The 20,188-nt window shown below is 42.5% G+C and overlaps 1 protein-coding gene across 1 annotated transcript in view; it reads right to left on the reverse strand.

Moving 5' to 3' along the window:
- The window catches only part of LOC149469838 (multidrug and toxin extrusion protein 2-like), a 47,408-nt gene that overhangs the window by 10,747 nt on the left and 16,473 nt on the right, over positions 1-20,188 (reverse strand). Inside the window, exons 7-11 of the mRNA XM_089668519.1 lie at positions 14,233-14,330; positions 7,149-7,246; positions 6,293-6,406; positions 4,640-4,707; positions 1,592-1,700 (exon numbers count right to left, since the gene is read on the reverse strand). Coding sequence (XP_089524645.1) covers positions 1,592-1,700; positions 4,640-4,707; positions 6,293-6,406; positions 7,149-7,246; positions 14,233-14,330 — 487 coding nt within the window. The remainder of the gene's footprint in view (positions 1-1,591; positions 1,701-4,639; positions 4,708-6,292; positions 6,407-7,148; positions 7,247-14,232; positions 14,331-20,188) is intronic.

Genomic DNA, 20,188 nt, shown 5'->3' on the forward strand with positions numbered 1-20,188 from the left:
ACACAAAACGCGTCAGATGGAGCCTCTTGCTGACCTCACGCTGCCGAAGGACGGAGTAGTGGCCACCTTGGTATTTCTCCTTTACAATTTTATTATTGATTCCACGTGGATATTGTATATTTAATATATGTAAATAAATATTATAATATATACAATCTTCTGGCTCCTGTGGTGAGCTATTTTCTTCAGGCTAATTCAATTTCCTTCCATCCAATGCCCTAGACGAGACGGTCCATCTTAACCTCTTGGCTGCCCCCTATCTCGAGATGTGTTATGCTTGAAATGCCTGTTACCAGTTTCATCCTGGTGAGTGTACATCTATTAGAGGTGGCGGATTCTTCTGCGTTATTGATATCACACATACACCCAGCACTATATTTTACTGCACCTTATTGTTTCACGGCCATTTACGTGGATCGCGTGTAATCACGGACATTACCAGATTATCATCCGTACATTTTTGCTATAATTTTGCTTATATTGCACTTTATACCACGCATCATCACGGACATTATTACAATATTAGTATGCTTATGATGATATTTATATGTATTGAAGTTGATTCACCTGACAGTTTTGCACTCTATCCATACTGCTTTTGATGCACTTTATTGTTCCATTTTATGAAATTGATTTGTTGAGATATTTGCAATTTCATATGATGCACTTTACTGTTCCGTTTGGATACATACAGTTTATGATGCACTTTTTTGTTCCGTTCAATTTCTTGAAGCGTTTTTTCCAAAAGTTATGTGATTTTTTATGTAATGCACTTTACTGTTCCACTTGTCTCATTAGCAATTTTAGCGCTGCACTTGCTTACAAGGAAGATGTACTTGCAAGAAGTTGGTGTCTGATGGAGTGGGCTATACCTTTTGAACAGACAATGTAGCACCTTCTATGTGCCTATTGCAATCATTATCAATGTCAATTAATAGGGTGAGTGGGAACAAAGCTGGTACCTTGTCTAGTACCCCATTTTCCCTTAAAGCAGAGCACCAGGCTCCCCCCAAAAAATTAAAACACAAATTCTGTAGTTGCTGACTTTTAATATAAGGACACTTACTTGTCCTGGTTTCCAACAATGTCGCTGGCTTCTTCACACCAGTTTTCTACTACACATGCAAGAAGCGGGCTGAGCTTTGTGAATGGTCTCGCAGTCATCTGGGGCCTGTGAAGTGTCCCAGAAGGCTGCGGGGGAAGTAGGGGGGTGAACTTCCAGCTCAGATCGCATTGGCGCATCTGAGTGGAAGTGGGAAGGAGTACCTGTCAAAACCAGGTATCTGCTCCCTCCCAAAAAGTGCCAAATGTGGCAGTGGAGGGGGGCTGGTGTGGATACAAACAAGCGGAACTTCCCCTTTTGGGTGACGTTCTGCTTTAATCTATCCCAATACTTTTGCACATATAAATGATACATCTGATGAAATTGTACTTCCAAGCAGTTCACCTATCATATTTGTGCTTGCAAATAGTACTTTTGGTACAAAACTGCAGGCAGTTATTTATTCATCTTTATTACAGTTGATTTTTACAGTTACTTCTAGATTTACCTTATACAGGTAAAAAGATCTGTCATATTTGTAAAATGTACCTGTTATAACGAAAGCAATTGTCATAGACTTCTTTGCTTGTTCAATATCTCCAGCACCAAGTGCAGTGCCAACTCGAGCACTAGTAGCCATACCTATACCATATGGAATCTAGAAAATATAGATATACTGTATTACTGTTATAGTAAAGTATAACAAGTAGCCATCTTGTGGGTTTTCTCTTAAGCAGTTAATAACCTCTAAGGCTACTTTTACACTGCTCCGCTGAAAAAACTCCTCTGCTGCGCTTTGACACGTTTTTGATGTGGTGCATTGCGCTTTTGATGCGTTTGCATTGGGGTTCTCAATCACCAGGCAGTGACCCACTGCCAGGCCCTGGCCTCCCTTCTCCTGGGCCTAAAACCAACTGCAGATTAACCTGCCACAGTGCGTCCCAATTCCCATAATGCCTCTCAGCCTCCCATAGTGGGCCATAGTTCCACTCAATCTCCCATACTACCTCAGCTCCTACAGTGCTACCCAACCATCTACAGTGTCCCCTAGCCCCCTACAGTGTTCCCTAACTTGCTGCAGATCCTTCAGCCCCTCTAGTGTCCATAAACTCCAACATTGTTGCACAGTGAATCCCATCCCTCACAGTGCCCTCTAGTCTCCCACAGTGCCCTCCAGTCTTCCACAGGGCCCCTGCTAATTCCCCAGCCTCCTGGAGAGACCCTCAGCCCCCTCCAGAGACACATCCCTCACAGTTGCCCCCAGCTTCCAGAAACCTCATCCATTACAAGGACACCAAGTCTGCTGCAGATTTCTCCATCTCCCTCCACAACCGCCATACCCCACAGTGACACCTATCCACATCCACAGCCTTCCAGAACTTCAATATGTATTTTGTATCCCATACTTTTGTGTGAGTACAAACTTTTTTTTTTTCTTACTGTTGTACCATGAAAGGTTTTTAGAAGAATTTACCAGGCCCTGGTCTCAAAATGGCTGAGAATCACTGCATTAGAATATTTTCTTTTTTACTCATAAACTATATTTTAAAATGGTATTAAGCCTTTAAGCAAACATTATTATATTGCAGTTTACCAGTTCTTAGATGTGATGACCGTATTCGATTTTTTTATGCTTTCTTTCCTCTTTCCCTTTTCACCTAGTGTCCCGGCCAGTTATTTTTCAACAGAACAAGCTGTCCTGCAGATGTGTCAGTTAGAGGGCTGAGAGAACTATTTAACACCGACAGAGATGCTTACAATGTTTTATTTAACCGCTTTCCCATCGCCCTATAGCAGAAATACTGCTACAGGGTGGCAGGGGTGTGCAAAATCACGTGTATAAATATATATATATATATATATATATATATATATATATATATGTGATTTTGCATTTCCGTGTAGGGGGCGTGCGCAAGCTGCTATTCGCTGCAGGTCCCACCCTGTGATCGCCGAGTATTACTGACGGCGGAGAAAACTATATGTAAACAATACAGTTCTCTCCTCTCTCAACTCCAGCACACTGATTTGTATGGCTCTGCTATGCAGAGCCATACAAAGCAGTGTGCTTACAGTTGAAAGCACAGACACAACTTACTGTGAAACAGCACACAGTTAACCCTTTGATCGCCCCACACGTTAACCCCTTTCTGCCCAGTGCTATTAGTGCAGTGTCTGTGCTTTTTATTAGCTCTGATCACTGTAATGATGTCACTGGGTATGTCTTTGACACCAAGTCAGTTCCCCCCCAGTGTCAGAATACCTGCCGCAGTCCCGCAGTCTCGCTATAAGTCTCTGATCACTGCCATTACTAGTAAAAAAAAAATTCCAGTATCTATACTGTCATTTGTAACTTTCACGGAAACCAATTAATTTACACATATTGGGATTTTTTTTAGCAAACACACGTAGCAGAATACATTTTGGCCTATATTTATGTAGAAATTTGATTTTTAAAATTTTTTTACTGGACAAGTTTAATAGCAAAAAGTCAAAAATATTGTTTTTTTCTCAAAATTGCCGGTCTTTTTTTTTATAGTGCAAAAAATTAAAATGCACAGGCGATCAAATATCGTCGAAAGAAAACTCTATTTGTGGGGAAAAAAGGATGTACATTGCATTTGGCTGCAGCGTTGCATGACTGTGCAATTGGGAGTTAAATTAATGCAGTGCCATAACACACAAAATGGCCTGGTCAGGAAGGGGGGTAAATCCTCTGGAGGGCAAGTGGTTAAAACCTTTATCCGAAAAAGAACAAAATGGTTTGTTGTAACTGCTTAAAATTTGTTAGCTGGAGTTTGGCTTTGATTTATCTGCTATTCCATCTAACACTCCCCTCCCCCCAGCCTGACAATGGTGCTGTCCAAAGGTGCTTCTTTTGCTCTGTTATCTAGAGTGTAGCCATTCTAATACAGGAGGTTTGCTTGCAGGCTGGTGAGGGGGTGCACTGGACACCTTATCTGCCATTATGCTACATGCTGGGTGTCCAGTGGCTTCATATACCTTTAAGCAGGGGTGGGCTATCTTAGGTCCACCTGCCCTTGGTCTATCCATTAAATACATGTTCCTCTACTATGGGGGCTCTCAAAATTTGTAGAGTTAGGAACTACAGAATATTGGGGTGCCATGACGAGGCTCTGTAGCTTACGCATGTATTTGCAAATGTGTGCTAACTAAACCCCTTTTTTTTAACACATACTGTTAGACAGGTTAATTCAGTTTGTTTGCAGGCTGGTTGGCAAGTTGAGCTGGGAATTTTTCTCTTTTGTTGTTTGATATGCGTTGCCCTTCCATGTGCTCCCTGCTGTGAAGACCAGTTTTAGATTGGGGCAGCAGCCATTTTTTGTATAATACAGGAGGTGTGTTAATGGTCAGATCACCAGATGAGAATAAAGGAGAAAAAGCCCCAAAAAATAAAACTAATGCAGCCATCACATCTAATGATTGGTAATCTGCAATATATAAAATTTTTAGTTTTGGGTATAATACCACTTTAACTGTAACTTATTAAAGTACTTGGTAGAACACATTCGCTGTTAATAGCTGGCTGCATATTTATCTTAGCAATGCTCTGAAAGTAATCAGAAATAAAATTACCATATATGCAATGGTCACAACCTGATATATGACAGACTGGGCACCAAGCTCCACCACGCTTATAAGGCCTGAAAATAAGACAGTTGGAAAACACAAACAAAAAATTAAAATACGTTGGCTACAAGTGTCAGAGATCAGAGTTCATAAAAACATCTGTCAACACTGTCCCATAGCAACAAATCAGAGTAATACCTACCTTAGAAAATATAGGGGTCTGAAAGTGTAAATATGATTGGTGGCTCTAAAGCAATAACACTTTTATAAGTGACAGTTTAGATATAGGAACAGTGGTCCTAGTGTAAATGTATGCAGTAAGAGACCAGCAAGGCAATGGAAGCATAATGGCTAAGTTGATAGCTCTTCTGCCTAGCAACACTAGGGTTGTGGGTTTCAATCCCAACCATGGCACTACCTGCCTGGAGTTTGCATCTTCTGCCTGTGTGGGTTTCCTCCTATGCTCCAAAGACATAGTGGTAGGCAGGGGCAGACTGACAACTCATGGGGCCCCCGGGCAATAGGGGATCATGGGGCCCCTGTGTCCTTGCCCAAACTCAAAAAAGCCTATGAAAAAGGTAACAGGGGCATCTCATGGGGCCTCCTACTGTCCCCGGGCCCTCGGGCAGTGCCCGAGTTTCCAAATGGTCAATCCGCCCCTGGTGGTAGGTTAATTGGCCCTAGTATGTGTATGTATGAATGTGAGTTATGGGCTTTACATTGTAAGCTCCTTGAGGGCAGGGACTGATATGCATGTACAATATATATGTAAAAGCTATGCAAATTGACAATACTATATGAAGGATAAGGTGCAGGTGAAAAAAATGTGCATTTATTATTTTTGGTTGCAGGAGCCTAGAAAGCATTGCACCAGCAATCAGCAGTTCGCTGGTGCCATGCAGGTCTCCTGCAGACCTGTTAGTATATCTGCTTGCCCGTACAGAATGTACAGGCAAGCAGACATAATGACAGGAAGAATCAATGAACTACCATGATGCTCCACAGAGCCGTGGTATTTCATTGAGAACTACAAGCCGACAGCTGCTAAGGCGGCTGCAGCATTGGGAACATGTTACATGTTCTACTCTAAAAACAGGTAGAACATATAACATGGTTCAGCAGAAAGTTATATGTATAATATGTCATATGAGAACATGAGGTCCTGAAGAAGTGGTCCCGACTGCGAAACGCGTTGACAGTGTAACTTATGACATTACTCTTTTTATTAATGGTACAAAATATTCATGTTATGTATATGAGCATATGATTCATGATGAGCATCTTTTGTAAATAAACTTTCTAATATTTGACACATTTGTATTTTTGTTTATTTACCGAAAGGCCACCCTAGACCAATCATCTCTTACTGCTTCTACTTTTTAATCATTCTTTGGGTTTTTGTTGATCCCTTTCACATATATATAATCAGTACTTTTAATTTCAGCTATCCCCCTGTTTTCCGAAAGCTCAGACAAACTTTATAAATTCTGGACTTTGAAAGGCTGTACAGAGGCGAAGACTATAGTTAAACAGGTACAACTTATGTAGGAGGATTTGTCTCATCTCTGTGTATCACCTGAGGCTAGTCACTGTGTATATGTAAGGATTTGCAACCACTTTAAGAAGCCTTCCATTACTCCTATGCTTTATTTTGCTTACCTACAAGGAAGCTGCCAATTTCATAGGTCCACCACTCTATGCACACCATAAGCATGCTCGGCACTGCCAATGCTACAAAGGTGTTCCAGTCTTGCAAACACTCCAACGACCAACCTTTAAGCGTAAAAAGAAAAGCCTCAGCAGAGTTTTAGCCTTTAGCCCAGTATGAAATAGCAAGTATACCCATGCTGCTGTTTGTGAATGACATTGATGGTTTACACACACCAACATTCAATGACAATACTATCGGTCCTAAAAAAAATTATATATATATATATATATATATATATATATATATATATATATATATTACATCCCTTTTTCATTTTTTACATTTAATGGCCTGTTCACAGTATGGTGTTGCGGTAACATGTGTTAGCGTTTGCTTTTCTGCAGTGTGTTGCAACGTACGTTAAATGTGTTGGTGCAATGCAGTGCCATTCATTTGAATGGCATCCCAATGTACCTTGTCGATGAACGCACATTGTACGTGGCACTATCATGCAGTGTGCTGCCAAAAAATGGTGTATGAACTATTTTTGGGCAGCACACTGCATTGGCATTGCAAGTTAGTGCATTACACAGCAACACACTTCTGTCAAAAGGTGCATCCTGAATGGCACCGTGTCGCACCATTGCATTTAACCTACTTTGCTGTGTTGTGCAGTAAAGCAATTACAGCAACACCGTAGTGTAAACAGACCCTTACATATTTATCTTCTGAAAGCTAAGATTATTTTTTTAACGTTTTTATTTTTTTCCCCTAATTTGCATACCTTAGTGTCATACTTTATGTTACAATATTATTGATATTACATTTGATTCATAACCTGAAATACAACAAGATAGATCATACCTCCCCATGTGTGTACATGAAGTTTCTTAAGTCGAATATAAAGGAACAACAAAAGAGCCTGGGAAAACTGAGCAATAGTGTTTGCCCAAGCTGATCCCCTGTGAACAAACAAATTGAAAGTGTTGGGTAATTGTTATGCTGTATTCATTGGACATATACTCATCATAAAGTTCAAAGGGTTTTAGGCTGGGCCAGTCTTATGACAAATGAGATCACTGAATCAGCACTGATATTTTATATCTTTAGCACTTGAACTGCAAATATGAACCACACCTTCCATTTACTTGGAAGCACCAATCTCATCTGTAACTTGAAAGCAGAGCAAGAGAGCAGAGAATTTACAATAATAAAATAGAGCTTTGGCCTATTGCCTACAATTTTCTTTTGTTCCTATTATAAAGTCCAACAAATACCTGTACACCCTGCCAGTGAAAGCCACCTAATACTGCTTCCTGTGAGGGTGTAGCAACAATTCTGTACTACTCTTAAATTCAGAGCACAGTTGCAACTCCCATCGAGGCTGTTCCTACTGTGGAATGAAAAAAATGTTGCAATGACTATCTTTAGTGGTGCAGGATACCCAAAAAGAGCGAAAAAAAAAAAAAAACAGGTATACTGGTAGAAGTAGACCTTTTAAGTGCAGCCTCTTAGTAATTGCTGGCTCTGTGAAAACTGCCAGACAGACCTATGACCCAGTAACAGCAGTTACATCCCTTCCTTTATATTACAATTAAACTTTCTCTAATAATTCTGGTTCTTTGCCATTTCTAGAGCAGTCCAAGATACCTTGATTGATATGTGATGAATAATTCTCACAATGCTCAGTAGTAGCTTCTTACCCACCTTCTCTGTGACACTCTTCAGCAAGAAAATTCTTTACAAGCCCATCTACCTCCAGATATCTACTCCAACAGGAAGCTAAATTTCTTAGGCCTATAGCACCTGCCCCATGCTGAGGTAAGGCCCAAGTGGAGTGACACTCCAAACACACAGCCTCTCCACACAAAAGCCCAGGAGAGACAGAACACTCTAAAAAGGTGATCCCCAAATATTTACTATCTCCCAAATTATGCTTCTGAACAAGAATCCCAGGGACTGGTCCCGACAGTTACAAATTTATAAACCTCCTTCATGATAACCACTTGCCGCCCCCTCCTACAGTAGTTTTACTGTAGACAGGTTGCACTGCGAGGCTGGGCAACGTACTGGTACATCGCCAGCACATGCGCACTAGTTCACCCCCTGGGATGCAGCGGCACAATCCCATGATCGCTGTGTTCTATGGACACAGTTTACCGCGGCACTCGGTACACAGCTGCTATGAGCGACCAGGGAATCATGTGATTGCTATGATTAGAGATGAGCGAATTATTCAAAAATTCGATTCGGCTGATTCGCCGAATTTGCGGGAGAAATTCGATTCGATGCGAATATATTCGCTGCGAATTTAACTTATTAAAAGGGTTTCTAGGCTTCAGAGAGCCTTTATATTAGTGCAGAACACTGTACCTTTAATTTAAATGCCCTTGGAGTCTGCTGGGGAAGAGAAATAATACTGTCAGTCAGTATGACATGCAGATGAGTGCCGTCGATCTTAGAATCACCGCACACTTCACTCATTTGGGCAGTCACAGGGCACGACGAAGAAGATGAAGAAGAAGAATGAAAAGAAGAATGAAAAGAAGAAGAAGAAGAATGAAAAGAAGAAGAAGAAGAATGAAAAGAAGAAGAAGAAGAATGAAAAGAAGAATGAGAAGAATGAAAAGAAGAAGAAGAAGAATGAAAAGAAGAATGAAAAGAAGAATGAAAAGAAGAATGAAAAGAAGAAGAATAAGAATGAAAAGAAGAAGAAGAAGAATGAAAAGAAGAAGAAGAAGAATGAAAAGAAGAAGAAGAATGAAAAGAAGAATGAAAAGAAGAAGAATGAAAAGAAGAAGAAGAAGAATGAAAAGAAGAATGAAAAGAAGAAGAAGAATGAAAAGAAGAAGAAGAAGAAGAATGAAAAGAAGAAGAAGAAGAATGAAAAGAAGAATGAGAAGAAGAATGAAAAGAAGAATGAAAAGAAGAATGAAAAGAAGAAAGAAAAGAAGAAGTAGAATGAAAAGAAGAAGAAGAAGAATGAAAAGAAGAATGAAAAGAAGAAGAAGAAGAATAAAAAGAAGAAGAAGAATGAAAAGAAGAAGAATGAAAAGAAGAATGAAAAGAAGAATGAAAAGAAGAAGAAGAAGAAGAAGAAGAATGAAAAGAAGAAGAAGAAGAAGAATGAAAAGAAGAATGAAAAGAAGAAGAAGAAGAATGAAAAGAAGAAGAAGAAGAATGAAAAGAAGAAGAAGAATGAAAAGAAGAAGAAAAAGAAGAAGAAGAATGAAAAGAAGAAGAAGAATGAAAAGAAGAAGAATTCCAGTACAGCAAAAAAGTGTATCTGCAGAGAGCTCTGCTATTTCTGACAGTTCTCTGACAGTTCCTTCACATTTACAGCGGTTGAAACATTGTATCTATTTGTTTCCGAATAAAAACATCTGTATCCTAAATGGAAACAAATAGATACAATGTTTCAACCGCTGTAAATGTGAAGGAACTGTCAGAGAACTGTCAGAAATAGCGGAGCTCTCTGCAGTGACACTTTTTGCCGGCTGATCGGGGAAAATTCGATTCGTGCATCCGAAGTTTGCTAAAATTCGGATTCGGTGCGAATCGAATTTTTCCTAATATTCGAAACGAATTCCACTTCGCCAAGTTCGATTCGCTCATCTCTAGCTATGATCAATTATGGCAATCACATGATATTTATGTAAGAAAACTGTCATGAATGGGTTTCCATTTATGACAGCCTGATTACTGTTGTGATACTGTGATTGGTCCACAGCTATCATATGGTACCTAGCTACCTGTACCATGTGATTAGCTGTAGCAAATCATAGCATGGCAATAGTAACTAAGCTGTCATGAATGTTAACCCGTTCATGACATCTAAAACTATTGCTTATTACAGTGAACTTAACCATTTCAATACCGGGCAATTTTACACCTTCCTGCCCAGGCCATTTTTCAGGTTTCAGCGCTCTCACACTTTGAATGACAATTGCGCGGTCATACAACATTGTACCCAAACTAAAATTTTATCATTTTCTTCACACAACTAGAGCTTTCTTTTGGTGGTATTTAATCACCGCTGGGGTTTTTATTTTTTGCTAAATTAATAAAAAAAAGACCAAAAATTTTGAAAAAAAAACATGTTTTTCTTTGTTTCTGTTATAAAAGTTTACAAATAAATAATTGTTCTTCATAAATTTGATGTATGCTGCTACATGTCTTTGGTGAAAATAACCCAAATTAGGATGTATTTTTTAGTTTGTAGGAAAGTTATAGAGTTAACAAACTATGGTATAGATCTGAAAATTGATCAATCCTGAAGTACTGACTGCCAATCTAATTTCTTGAGGTCCAAGAATGTCAGAACAGTACAGATATCCCCCAAATGACCCCTTTTTGTAAAGTAAACAGTCCGACGTACTTCATAAGAGGAATGGCGAGTTTTCTGAAGTTGTATTTTTTTTGTCATAATTTTTCGGAAAATGAAAAGATTAAAAAAATTATTTTCACTATTTTTTTTTTTACATACTGTCACCAGTGCAGTACAGCATCATCATATAACTGGCATGGAGGTGAACAGGAACACTGACTGGTGACAGTATGAAAAAAAATATAATTTTTTTTTTTTTTTTATTATTTTTAATTTTTTATTACATTTTTTTTTAAGATTTTTTTTTCATATTTTACTATGACCAAAGTAGTACAATGTTACCATAGTAACATTGGGGAAGAAGTGATCAGTATTTTCCTTTTTTTCACACAATTTGCTTATAGCAAAGAATTACTTTGCTATAAGCAAGCATTTACCTGAATGACATCGATTCATTCAGGTTTTTTTTTTGTTTTTTTTTTGTGCTTAGCTGTGATTTGGCCACAGCTAATCACATGACATGTGCATGTGACCTGCTGTGACCATTCACAGCTAGACACTAGTATACAATGGATGGCATGAATGAAGCCATCCATTGTATACAACTGTCATGTGACCTGCTGTGATTGGTCACAGCAGGTCACATGGTACTGGCAACAGGGGCCGGTACTCAGATCTGTCATGGGCCGTGTCCGAGGTACACAGCCGGTGATAGATTGCGCCGCTGCGCGGCTCTGCAACCGCGCGAACTGCGCATGTGCCGGAGGACGCCAAATGGCGTACACCCCGGAAAGCTAATGCATTTTTGCGGCCGCCAAATGGCTACAGGCCAGGCGGCTAATGGTTAAATTTTATTTACTTTTTTAATTTTCCGAAAAATTGTAAAAAAAAAATTGCAACTTCAAAAAAACTTGCCATGCCTCTTACTAAACACCTTGGACTCTCTACTTTCCAAAAAGGGGTCATTTGGGAGGTATTTGGACCTCAAGAAATGATATAGGCCACCAGTTCATCTGGACTAATTCATCTTCAAATATATATATACCAGTTTGTAGACTCTATAACTTTAGCACAAACTAAATAATATACACTGATTTAGATTATTTTTTACCAAAGAAATGTAGTAAAATATCTTTTGGCCTACATTTATGAAGAAAGAATATTTATATGCATAATATAACAGAAAGTAATAAAAATGTGTTTTTTATTAAACATTTTTTATATTTTATTGTTATATATTAAAAATAAATTAAAAACCCAGTGGTGATCAAATACCACCAAAAGAAAGCTCTATTTGTGTGAAAGAATGATAAAAAGCTAATTTTGGTACAGTGTTGCACGACCGAGCAATTAAAATTAAAGTAACAAATTGCTGAATACCAAAAAATGCCCTGGTCATGAAGGTGGTAAAACCTTCTGGAAGGCAGGTGGATAACAGGCAGACACAAATAACCCACTGAGCTTAGGGAAGACCTACAGAGTCTAGACCAGCAATGGGCAAACTACGGCCCGGCGGACCTTTTAATCCGGCCCGCGGAGCATGATACTGTCAGGATGGCTGTCAGGATGTGTGTAGGCGGGGCAGCGTGACGAACGTGAGGGGAGCTAGGCTCCTCTCACAATCCGCCCTGAAGACCGGTGTAGCATGAAAATCTGTCTCCTATGAGGATCTGTCCCCCTCGACGTATCTGCGCATGTGCCGGAGATCGCCGATCGGCTGCTAAATCCTGAAACTGGCACATGTGCAGATACGTCGAGGGGACAGATCCTCATAGGAGACAGATTTTCATGCTACACCGGAACGGCGCGGGAACACGGTAAGTGAATTGACACAGGGGGGACTTGGGAACATAATATGGGGGATGAATTAATATGGGGAATGAGTTACTATAGGGGGGATGAATTACTATAGGGGGGATGAATTACTATGGGGGATGAATTACTATGGGGGATGAATTACTATATGGGGGATGAATTACTATGGGGGATGAATTACTATATGGGGGATGAATTACTATGGGGGATGAATTACTATATGGGGGATGAATTACTATATGGGGGATGAATTACAATATGGGGGATGAATTACTATATGGTGGATGAATTACTATGGGGGATGAATTACTATATGGGGGATGAATTACTATGGGGGATGAATTACTATGGGGGATTAATTACTATATGGGGGATGAATTACTATGGGGGATGAATTACTATATGGGGGATGAATTACTATGGGGGATGAATTACTATATGGGGGATGAATTACTATGGGGGATGAATTACTATGGGGGGGATGAATTACTATATGGGGGATGAATTACTATGGGGGATGAATTACTATATGGGGGATGAATTACTATATGGGGGATGAATTACTATGGGGGATGAATTACTATATGGGGGATGAATTACTATGGGGGATGAATTACTATATGGGGGATGAATTACTATGGGGGATTAATTACTATATGGGGGATGAATTACTATGGGGGATGAATTACTATATGGGGGATGAATTACTATAGGGGGGATGAATTACTATGGGGGATGAATTACTATGGGGGATGAATTACTATGGGGGGGATGAATTACTATATGGGGGATGAATTACTATGGGGGATTAATTACTGTATGGGGGATGAATTACTATGGGGGATGAATTACTATATGGGGGATGAATTACTATGGGGGATTAATTACTATATGGGGGATGAATTACTATGGGGGATGAATTACTATGGGGGCTGAATTACTATATGGGGGATTAATTACTATGGGGGATGAATTACTATGGGGGATGAATTACTATATGGGGGATGAATTACTATGGGGGATGAATTACTATGGGGGATGAATTACTATATGGGGGATGAATTACTATGGGGGATGAATTACTATATGAGGGATGAATTACTATGGGGGATGAATTACTATGGGGGATGAATTACTATATGGGGGATGAATTACTATGGGGGATGAATTACTATGGGGGATGAATTACTATATGGGGGATGAATTACTATATGGGGGATTAATAACTATGCTTACTATGGGGGAATATTACTATACTTACTATGGATGACACATACACATCATTCATCTACTCTTGGTCCGGCCCCCGGGTCCAATATATGAACCCATTGCGGCCCTCAAGTAAAAAAGTTTGCCCACCCCTGGTCTAGACAAAGGTAAAGCTCTGGCTGGTTACAGCCTAGTAACAAACACTCTCATTTTAAATAGGGACCTAACAGCATAAGGCAGGGTCTCTACCCATGTTTGCTTGGAACCAGAGACTCATATATTATTGAGGCCAGGGATGTCACCCCCACTTGACCAATGAAAACAGCTGACTTCTTGGTCTTGATTGCCGACCGTTTTCATTGGCTGGGCAGGGGTGACGTCACTCAGGAGTTAAGTCACATTCGGCATTGACAAATTTGTACAGTGAGCTGCATGTGCACGGCTCACTGTTCAGGGGTGGACAGGCAGTTAAGTAACCTTAATGTAGATGAGGCAAAGCATGTCTCTTCTGCATTCAAATTCCTGCCTGTTTGCATGGCAGGTCGAACCACTATTTTTTAATTATATCAAGATAAGGAGTATTGTTTATGCACTCACATAACTCCAAGTTCCAGAACAAAAAGAAAGACATAATTCACCAAGGCATTTATGATGTTTGATATAATACTGACGATGATCTGTGTCTTTACAATTCCCTGTAACAAGGAGGAATAATACCATTTATAACGATGTGGCAATTATTTTTCATCCAAATAATGTATGAGCTGTATGTCAGTTGTCAATAAAGCTACAGTCACCTTTAACAAAAACACAAAGGTGTGAATGTAGAAATGCTAACAAGTAACTGACACTTTAAAGTTCTACTATCTTGTTTTATCATTTCATATAGTGAACATGAAATGAATATCAACATGGCTGATATAGTTATAAATAGAGATGAGCGAAGTATTCAAAAATTCGATTCGGCTGATTCGGCGAATTCGAGGAATAAATTCGATTCGAGTCGAATATATTCGCTGCGAATTTAACTTATAAAAAGGGTGTTTCTAGGCTTCAGAGAGCCTTTATATTAGTGCAGAACACTGTACCTTTAATTTAAATGCCCTTGGAGTCTGCTGGGGAAGAGAAATAATACTGTCAGTCAGTATGACATGCAGATGAGTGCCGTCGATCTTAGAATCACCGCACACTTCACTCATTTGGGCAGTCACGGGGCCAAAACCAGAGTGTGGAGCTACAGTGTGGCGGTGGAGGCAGCAGCAATGGGAGGCCATACAGCACCCTATGACAAAATGGAACCCACCAGCAGTGTGAGGAGACCTGAAAGTGGCACATGGCAGAGTGTGGCGATGGAGACAGCAGCAATGGGAGGCCGTACAGGGACCCATGACACACTCTGGACCTGGCAGCAGCATGAGGAGGCGGTACAGGGGCCCATGACAGATTACGGGCCTGGCAGCAGCATGAGGAGTCGGTACGGGGGCCCATGGCAGATTACGGGCCTGGCAGCAGCAATGGGAGGCCCGTAATCTGCCAGCACCCTATGACAAAATGGAACCCACCAGCAGTGTGAGGAGACCTGAAAGTGGCACATGGCAGAGTGTGGCGATGGAGACAGCAGCAATGGGAGGCCGTACAGGGACCCATGACACACTCTGGACCTGGCAGCAGCATGAGGAGGCGGTACAGGGGCCCATGACAGATTACGGGCCTGGCAGCAGCATGAGGAGTCGGTACGGGGGCCCATGGCAGATTACGGGCCTGGCAGCAGCAATGGGAGGCCCGTAATCTGCCAGCACCCTATGACAAAATGGAACCCACCAGCCTTGTGAGGAGACCTGAAAGTGGCACATGGCAGAGTGTGGCGATGGAGACAGCAGCAATGGGAGGCCGTACAGGGACCCATGACAGATTACGGGCCTGGCAGCAGCATGAGGAGGCGGTACAGGGGCCCATGACAGATTATGGGCCTGGCAGCAGCAATGGGAGGCCCGTAATCTGCCAGCACCCTATGACAAAATGGAACCCACCAGCAGTGTGAGGAGACCTGAAAGTGGCAAATTGCAGAGTGTGGCGATGGAGACAGCAGCAATGGGAGGCCGTACAGGGACCCATGAGACACTCTGGACCTGGCAGCAGCATGAGGAGGCGGTACGGGGGCCCATGGCAGATTACGGGCCTGGCAGCAGCAATGGGAGGCCCGTAATCTGCCAGCACCCTATGACAAAATGGAACCCACCAGCAGTGTGAGGAGACCTGAAAGTGGCACATTGCAGAGTGTGGCGATGGAGACAGCAGCAATGGGAGGCCGTACAGGGACCCATGACAGATTACGGGCCTGGCAGCAGCATGAGGAGGCGGTACAGGGGCCCATGACAGATTACGGGCCTGGCAGCAGCAATGGAAGGCCCGTAATCTGCCAGCACCCTATGACAAAATGGAACCCACCAGCAGTGTGAGGAGACCTGAAAGTGGCACATGGCAGAGTGTGGCGATGGAGACAGCAGCAATGGGAGGCCGTACAGGGACCCATGACACACTCTGGACCTGGCAGCAGCATGAGGAGGCGGTACAGGGGCCCATGGCAGATTACGGGCCTGGCAGCAGCAATGGGAGGCCCGTAATCTGCCAGCACCCTATGACAAAATGGAACCCACCAGCAGTGTGAGGAGACCTGAAAGTGGCACATGGCAGAGTGTGGCGATGGAGACATGGGCCCCCTGGCCACGCTTGACTTTCTGGCCACATAGTCGACATACGGCTACGTTTACTTCCTCGGGCGGCTTGACGAAAAATTGCCACACCGCCGAGTAGGAAACTTTGCCCCCGCTACTCCTCACTGGCTGACTGCTACTTCCTCCGTGCACACCGGCACCACTACTGGCCGTGGTGGTAGGCTGCAGTGGAGCTGGTGCTCTACTCCGTGGCCGTTTGCCTCCACTGACACTGCTGCGACCCTGCTGCCTCCTGGGCAACCCACCGACTGTTTTGCTCGCTGCCAAGCTGGCACCCTCTTCTCCTGATGATGCGGAAGCAATAGCCTGATGACGACGAGGCTGCCAAGTGCGATCAGCCTCATCATCATCAATTAGGGTCTCCGCCTCACTACTAGCCCCCTCGGCTGCGTGTGGGTCAGGAGACAGACCTGTCTCTAGACCAGCTACAGAGCCACTCTCCTCGCCAGTACTTCTTCGCCTGGCTGCTGAAGAGGCGGATGTCTCCCCCCGTTCCTGACCGCCCTCTGTTAGCTCTTCCTCACTGTACAGTGGGGCTGAGCCCACAGCATGCGATACTTCGCTTGGTGAGGGAACACCAAAGGACAGGGGCAGGTAGAGGACACATGATTTCAGTGGGCTTGCTCCCGGGCCATGCCAACTAACGGTTGTGTCTGACGTACCCACCGACCGTTGGCTGTAGGTGTCAGAGGTGACCTAGGAAGAGGAAGACGACCGAGCCAACCAATCGATGACGGCAGGGTTGTCGGTGGAGACACGACCGCTGGATGACACCGGGAGCACTGGCCTCTGGCTGCGACTAGTGCTGCCTCGACCCCTTCCTCTGCTGCCACGTCTGCTCGCTCCTGAAACATTGTCTCCTCTGCCACTCCTCTGCGTGTTGTCTGACATACTCTTTAATTCAACGATTCTGTGTCCCTGAGTAACGATTCTGTGTCCCTGAGTAACAATTCTGTGTCTGTCCCTGAGTAACAATTCTGTGTCTTTCAGTAACAATTCTGTGTCCCTCAGTAACAATTCTGTGTCTGTCCCTGAGTAACAATTCTGTGTCCCTCAGTAACAATTCTGTGTCCCTCAGTAACAATTCTGTGTCTGTCCCTGAGTAACAATTCTGTGTCCCTGAGTAACAGTTCTGTGTCCCTGAGTAACAATTCTGTGTCCCTGAGTAACAGTTCTGTGTCCCTGAGTAACAATTCTGTGTCCCTGAGTAACAATTCTGTGTCCCTCAGTAACAATTCTGTGTCCCTCAGTAACAATTCTGTGTCTGTCCCTGAGTAACAATTCTGTGTCCCTGAGTAACAGTTCTGTGTCCCAGAGTAACAATTCTGTGTCCCTGAGTAACAGTTCTGTGTCCCTGAGTAACAATTCTGTGTCCCTGAGTAACAATTCTGTGTCCCTCAGTAACAATTCTGTGTCCCTCAGTAACAATTCTGTGTCCCTCAGTAACAATTCTGTGTCTGTCCCTGAGTAACAATTCTGTGTCCCTCAGTAACAATTCTGTGTCCCTCAGTAACAATTCTGTGTCCCTCAGTAACAATTCTGTGTCTGTCCCTGAGTAACAATTCTGTGTCCCTCAGTAACAATTCTGTGTCCCTCAGTAACAATTCTGTGTCTGTCCCTGAGTAACAGTTCTGTGTCCCTGAGTAACAATTCTGTGTCCCTCAGTAACAATTCTGTGTCCCTCAGTAACAATTCTGTGTCTGTCCCTGAGTAACAATTCTGTGTCCCTGAGTAACCGTTCTGTGTCCCAGAGTAACAATTCTGTGTCCCTGAGTAACAGTTCTGTGTCCCTGAGTAACAATTCTGTGTCCCTGAGTAACAATTCTGTGTCCCTCAGTAACAATTCTGTGTCCCTCAGTAACAATTCTGTGTCCCTCAGTAACAATTCTGTGTCTGTCCCTGAGTAACAATTCTGTGTCCCTCAGTAACAATTCTGTGTCCCTCAGTAACAATTCTGTGTCCCTCAGTAACAATTCTGTGTCTGTCCCTGAGTAACAATTCTGTGTCCCTCAGTAACAATTCTGTGTCCCTCAGTAACAATTCTGTGTCTGTCCCTGAGTAACAGTTCTGTGTCCCTGAGTAACAATTCTGTGTCCCTGAGTAACAATTCTGTGTCCCTCAGTAACAATTCTGTGTCCCTCAGTAACAATTCTCTGTCTGTCCCTGAGTAACAATTCTGTGTCCCTCAGTAACAATTCTGTGTCCCTCAGTAACAATTCTGTGTCCCTCAGTAACAATTCTGTGTCTGTCCCTGAGTAACAAATCTGTGTCCCTCAGTAACAATTCTGTGTCCCTCAGTAACAATTCTGTGTCCCTCAGTAACAATTCTGTGTTCCTGAGTAACAGTTCTGTGTCCCTGAGTAACAATTCTGTGTCCCTGAGTAACAATTCTGTGTCCCTCAGTAACAATTCTGTGTCCCTGAGTAACAATTCTATGTCCCTCAGTAACAATTCTGTGTCCCTCAGTAACAATTCTGTGTCCCTCAGTAACAATTCTGTGTCTGTCCCTGAGTAACAATTCTGTGTCCCTCAGTAACAATTCTGTGTCCCTCAGTAACAATTCTGTGTCCCTCAGTAACAATTCTGTGTCTGTCCCTGAGTAACAATTCTGTGTCCCTGAGTAACAGTTCTGTGTCCCTGAGTAACAATTCTGTGTCCCTGAGTAACAATTCTGTGTCCCTCAGTAACAATTCTGTGTCCCTGAGTAACAATTCTGTGTCCCTCAGTAACAGTTCTGTGTCCCTCAGTAACAATTCTGTGTCTGTCCCTGAGTAACAATTCTGTGTCCCTGAGTAACAGTTCTGTGTCCCTGAGTAACAATTCTGTGTCCCTGAGTAACAATTCTGTGTCCCTGAGTAACAATTCTGTGTCCCTCAGTAACAATTCTGTGTCCCTCAGTAACAATTCTGTGTCTGTCCCTGAGTAACAATTCTGTGTCCCTCAGTAACAATTCTGTGTCTGTCCCTGAGTAACAATTCTGTGTCCCTGAGTAACAGTTCTGTGTCCCTGAGTAACAATTCTGTGTCCCTGAGTAACAATTCTGTGTCCCTCAGTAACAATTATGTGTCCCTCAGTAACAATTCTGTGTCTGTCCCTGAGTAACAATTCTGTGTCCCTCAGTAACAATTCTGTGTCCCTCAGTAACAATTCTGTGTCTGTCCCTGAGTAACAATTCTGTGTCCCTGAGTAACAGTTCTGTGTCCCTGAGTAACAATTCTGTGTCCCTGAGTAACAGTTCTGTGTCCCTCAGTAACAATTCTGTGTCCCTCAGTAACAATTCTGTGTCCCTCAGTAACAATTCTGTGTCTGTCCCTGAGTAACAATTCTGTGTCCCTGAGTAACAATTCTGTGTCCCTGAGTAACAATTCTGTGTCCCTCAGTAACAATTCTGTGTCTGTCCCTGAGTAACAATTCTGTGTCCCTCAGTAACAATTCTGTGTCCCTCAGTAACAATTCTGTGTCCCTCAGTAACAATTCTGTGTCTGTCCCTGAGTAACAATTCTGTGTCCCTGAGTAACAGTTCTGTGTCCCTGAGTAACAGTTCTGTGTCCCTGAGTAACAATTCTGTGTCCCTGAGTAACAGTTCTGTGTCCCTCAGTAACAATTCTGTGTCCCTCAGTAACAATTCTGTGTCTGTCCCTGAGTAACAATTCTGTGTCCCTGAGTAACAGTTCTGTGTCCCTGAGTAACAATTCTGTGTCCCTGAGTAACAGTTCTGTGTCCCTGAGTAACAATTCTGTGTCCCTGAGTAACAATTCTGTGTCCCTCAGTAACAATTCTGTGTCCCTCAGTAACAATTCTGTGTCTGTCCCTGAGTA

This window comes from Staurois parvus, unplaced genomic scaffold, assembly GCF_062004578.1.
Source record: "Staurois parvus isolate SC_StPar_1 unplaced genomic scaffold, SC_StPar_1.0 ptg000058l, whole genome shotgun sequence".
In the NCBI taxonomy this organism is placed as follows: Eukaryota; Metazoa; Chordata; class Amphibia; order Anura; family Ranidae; genus Staurois; species Staurois parvus.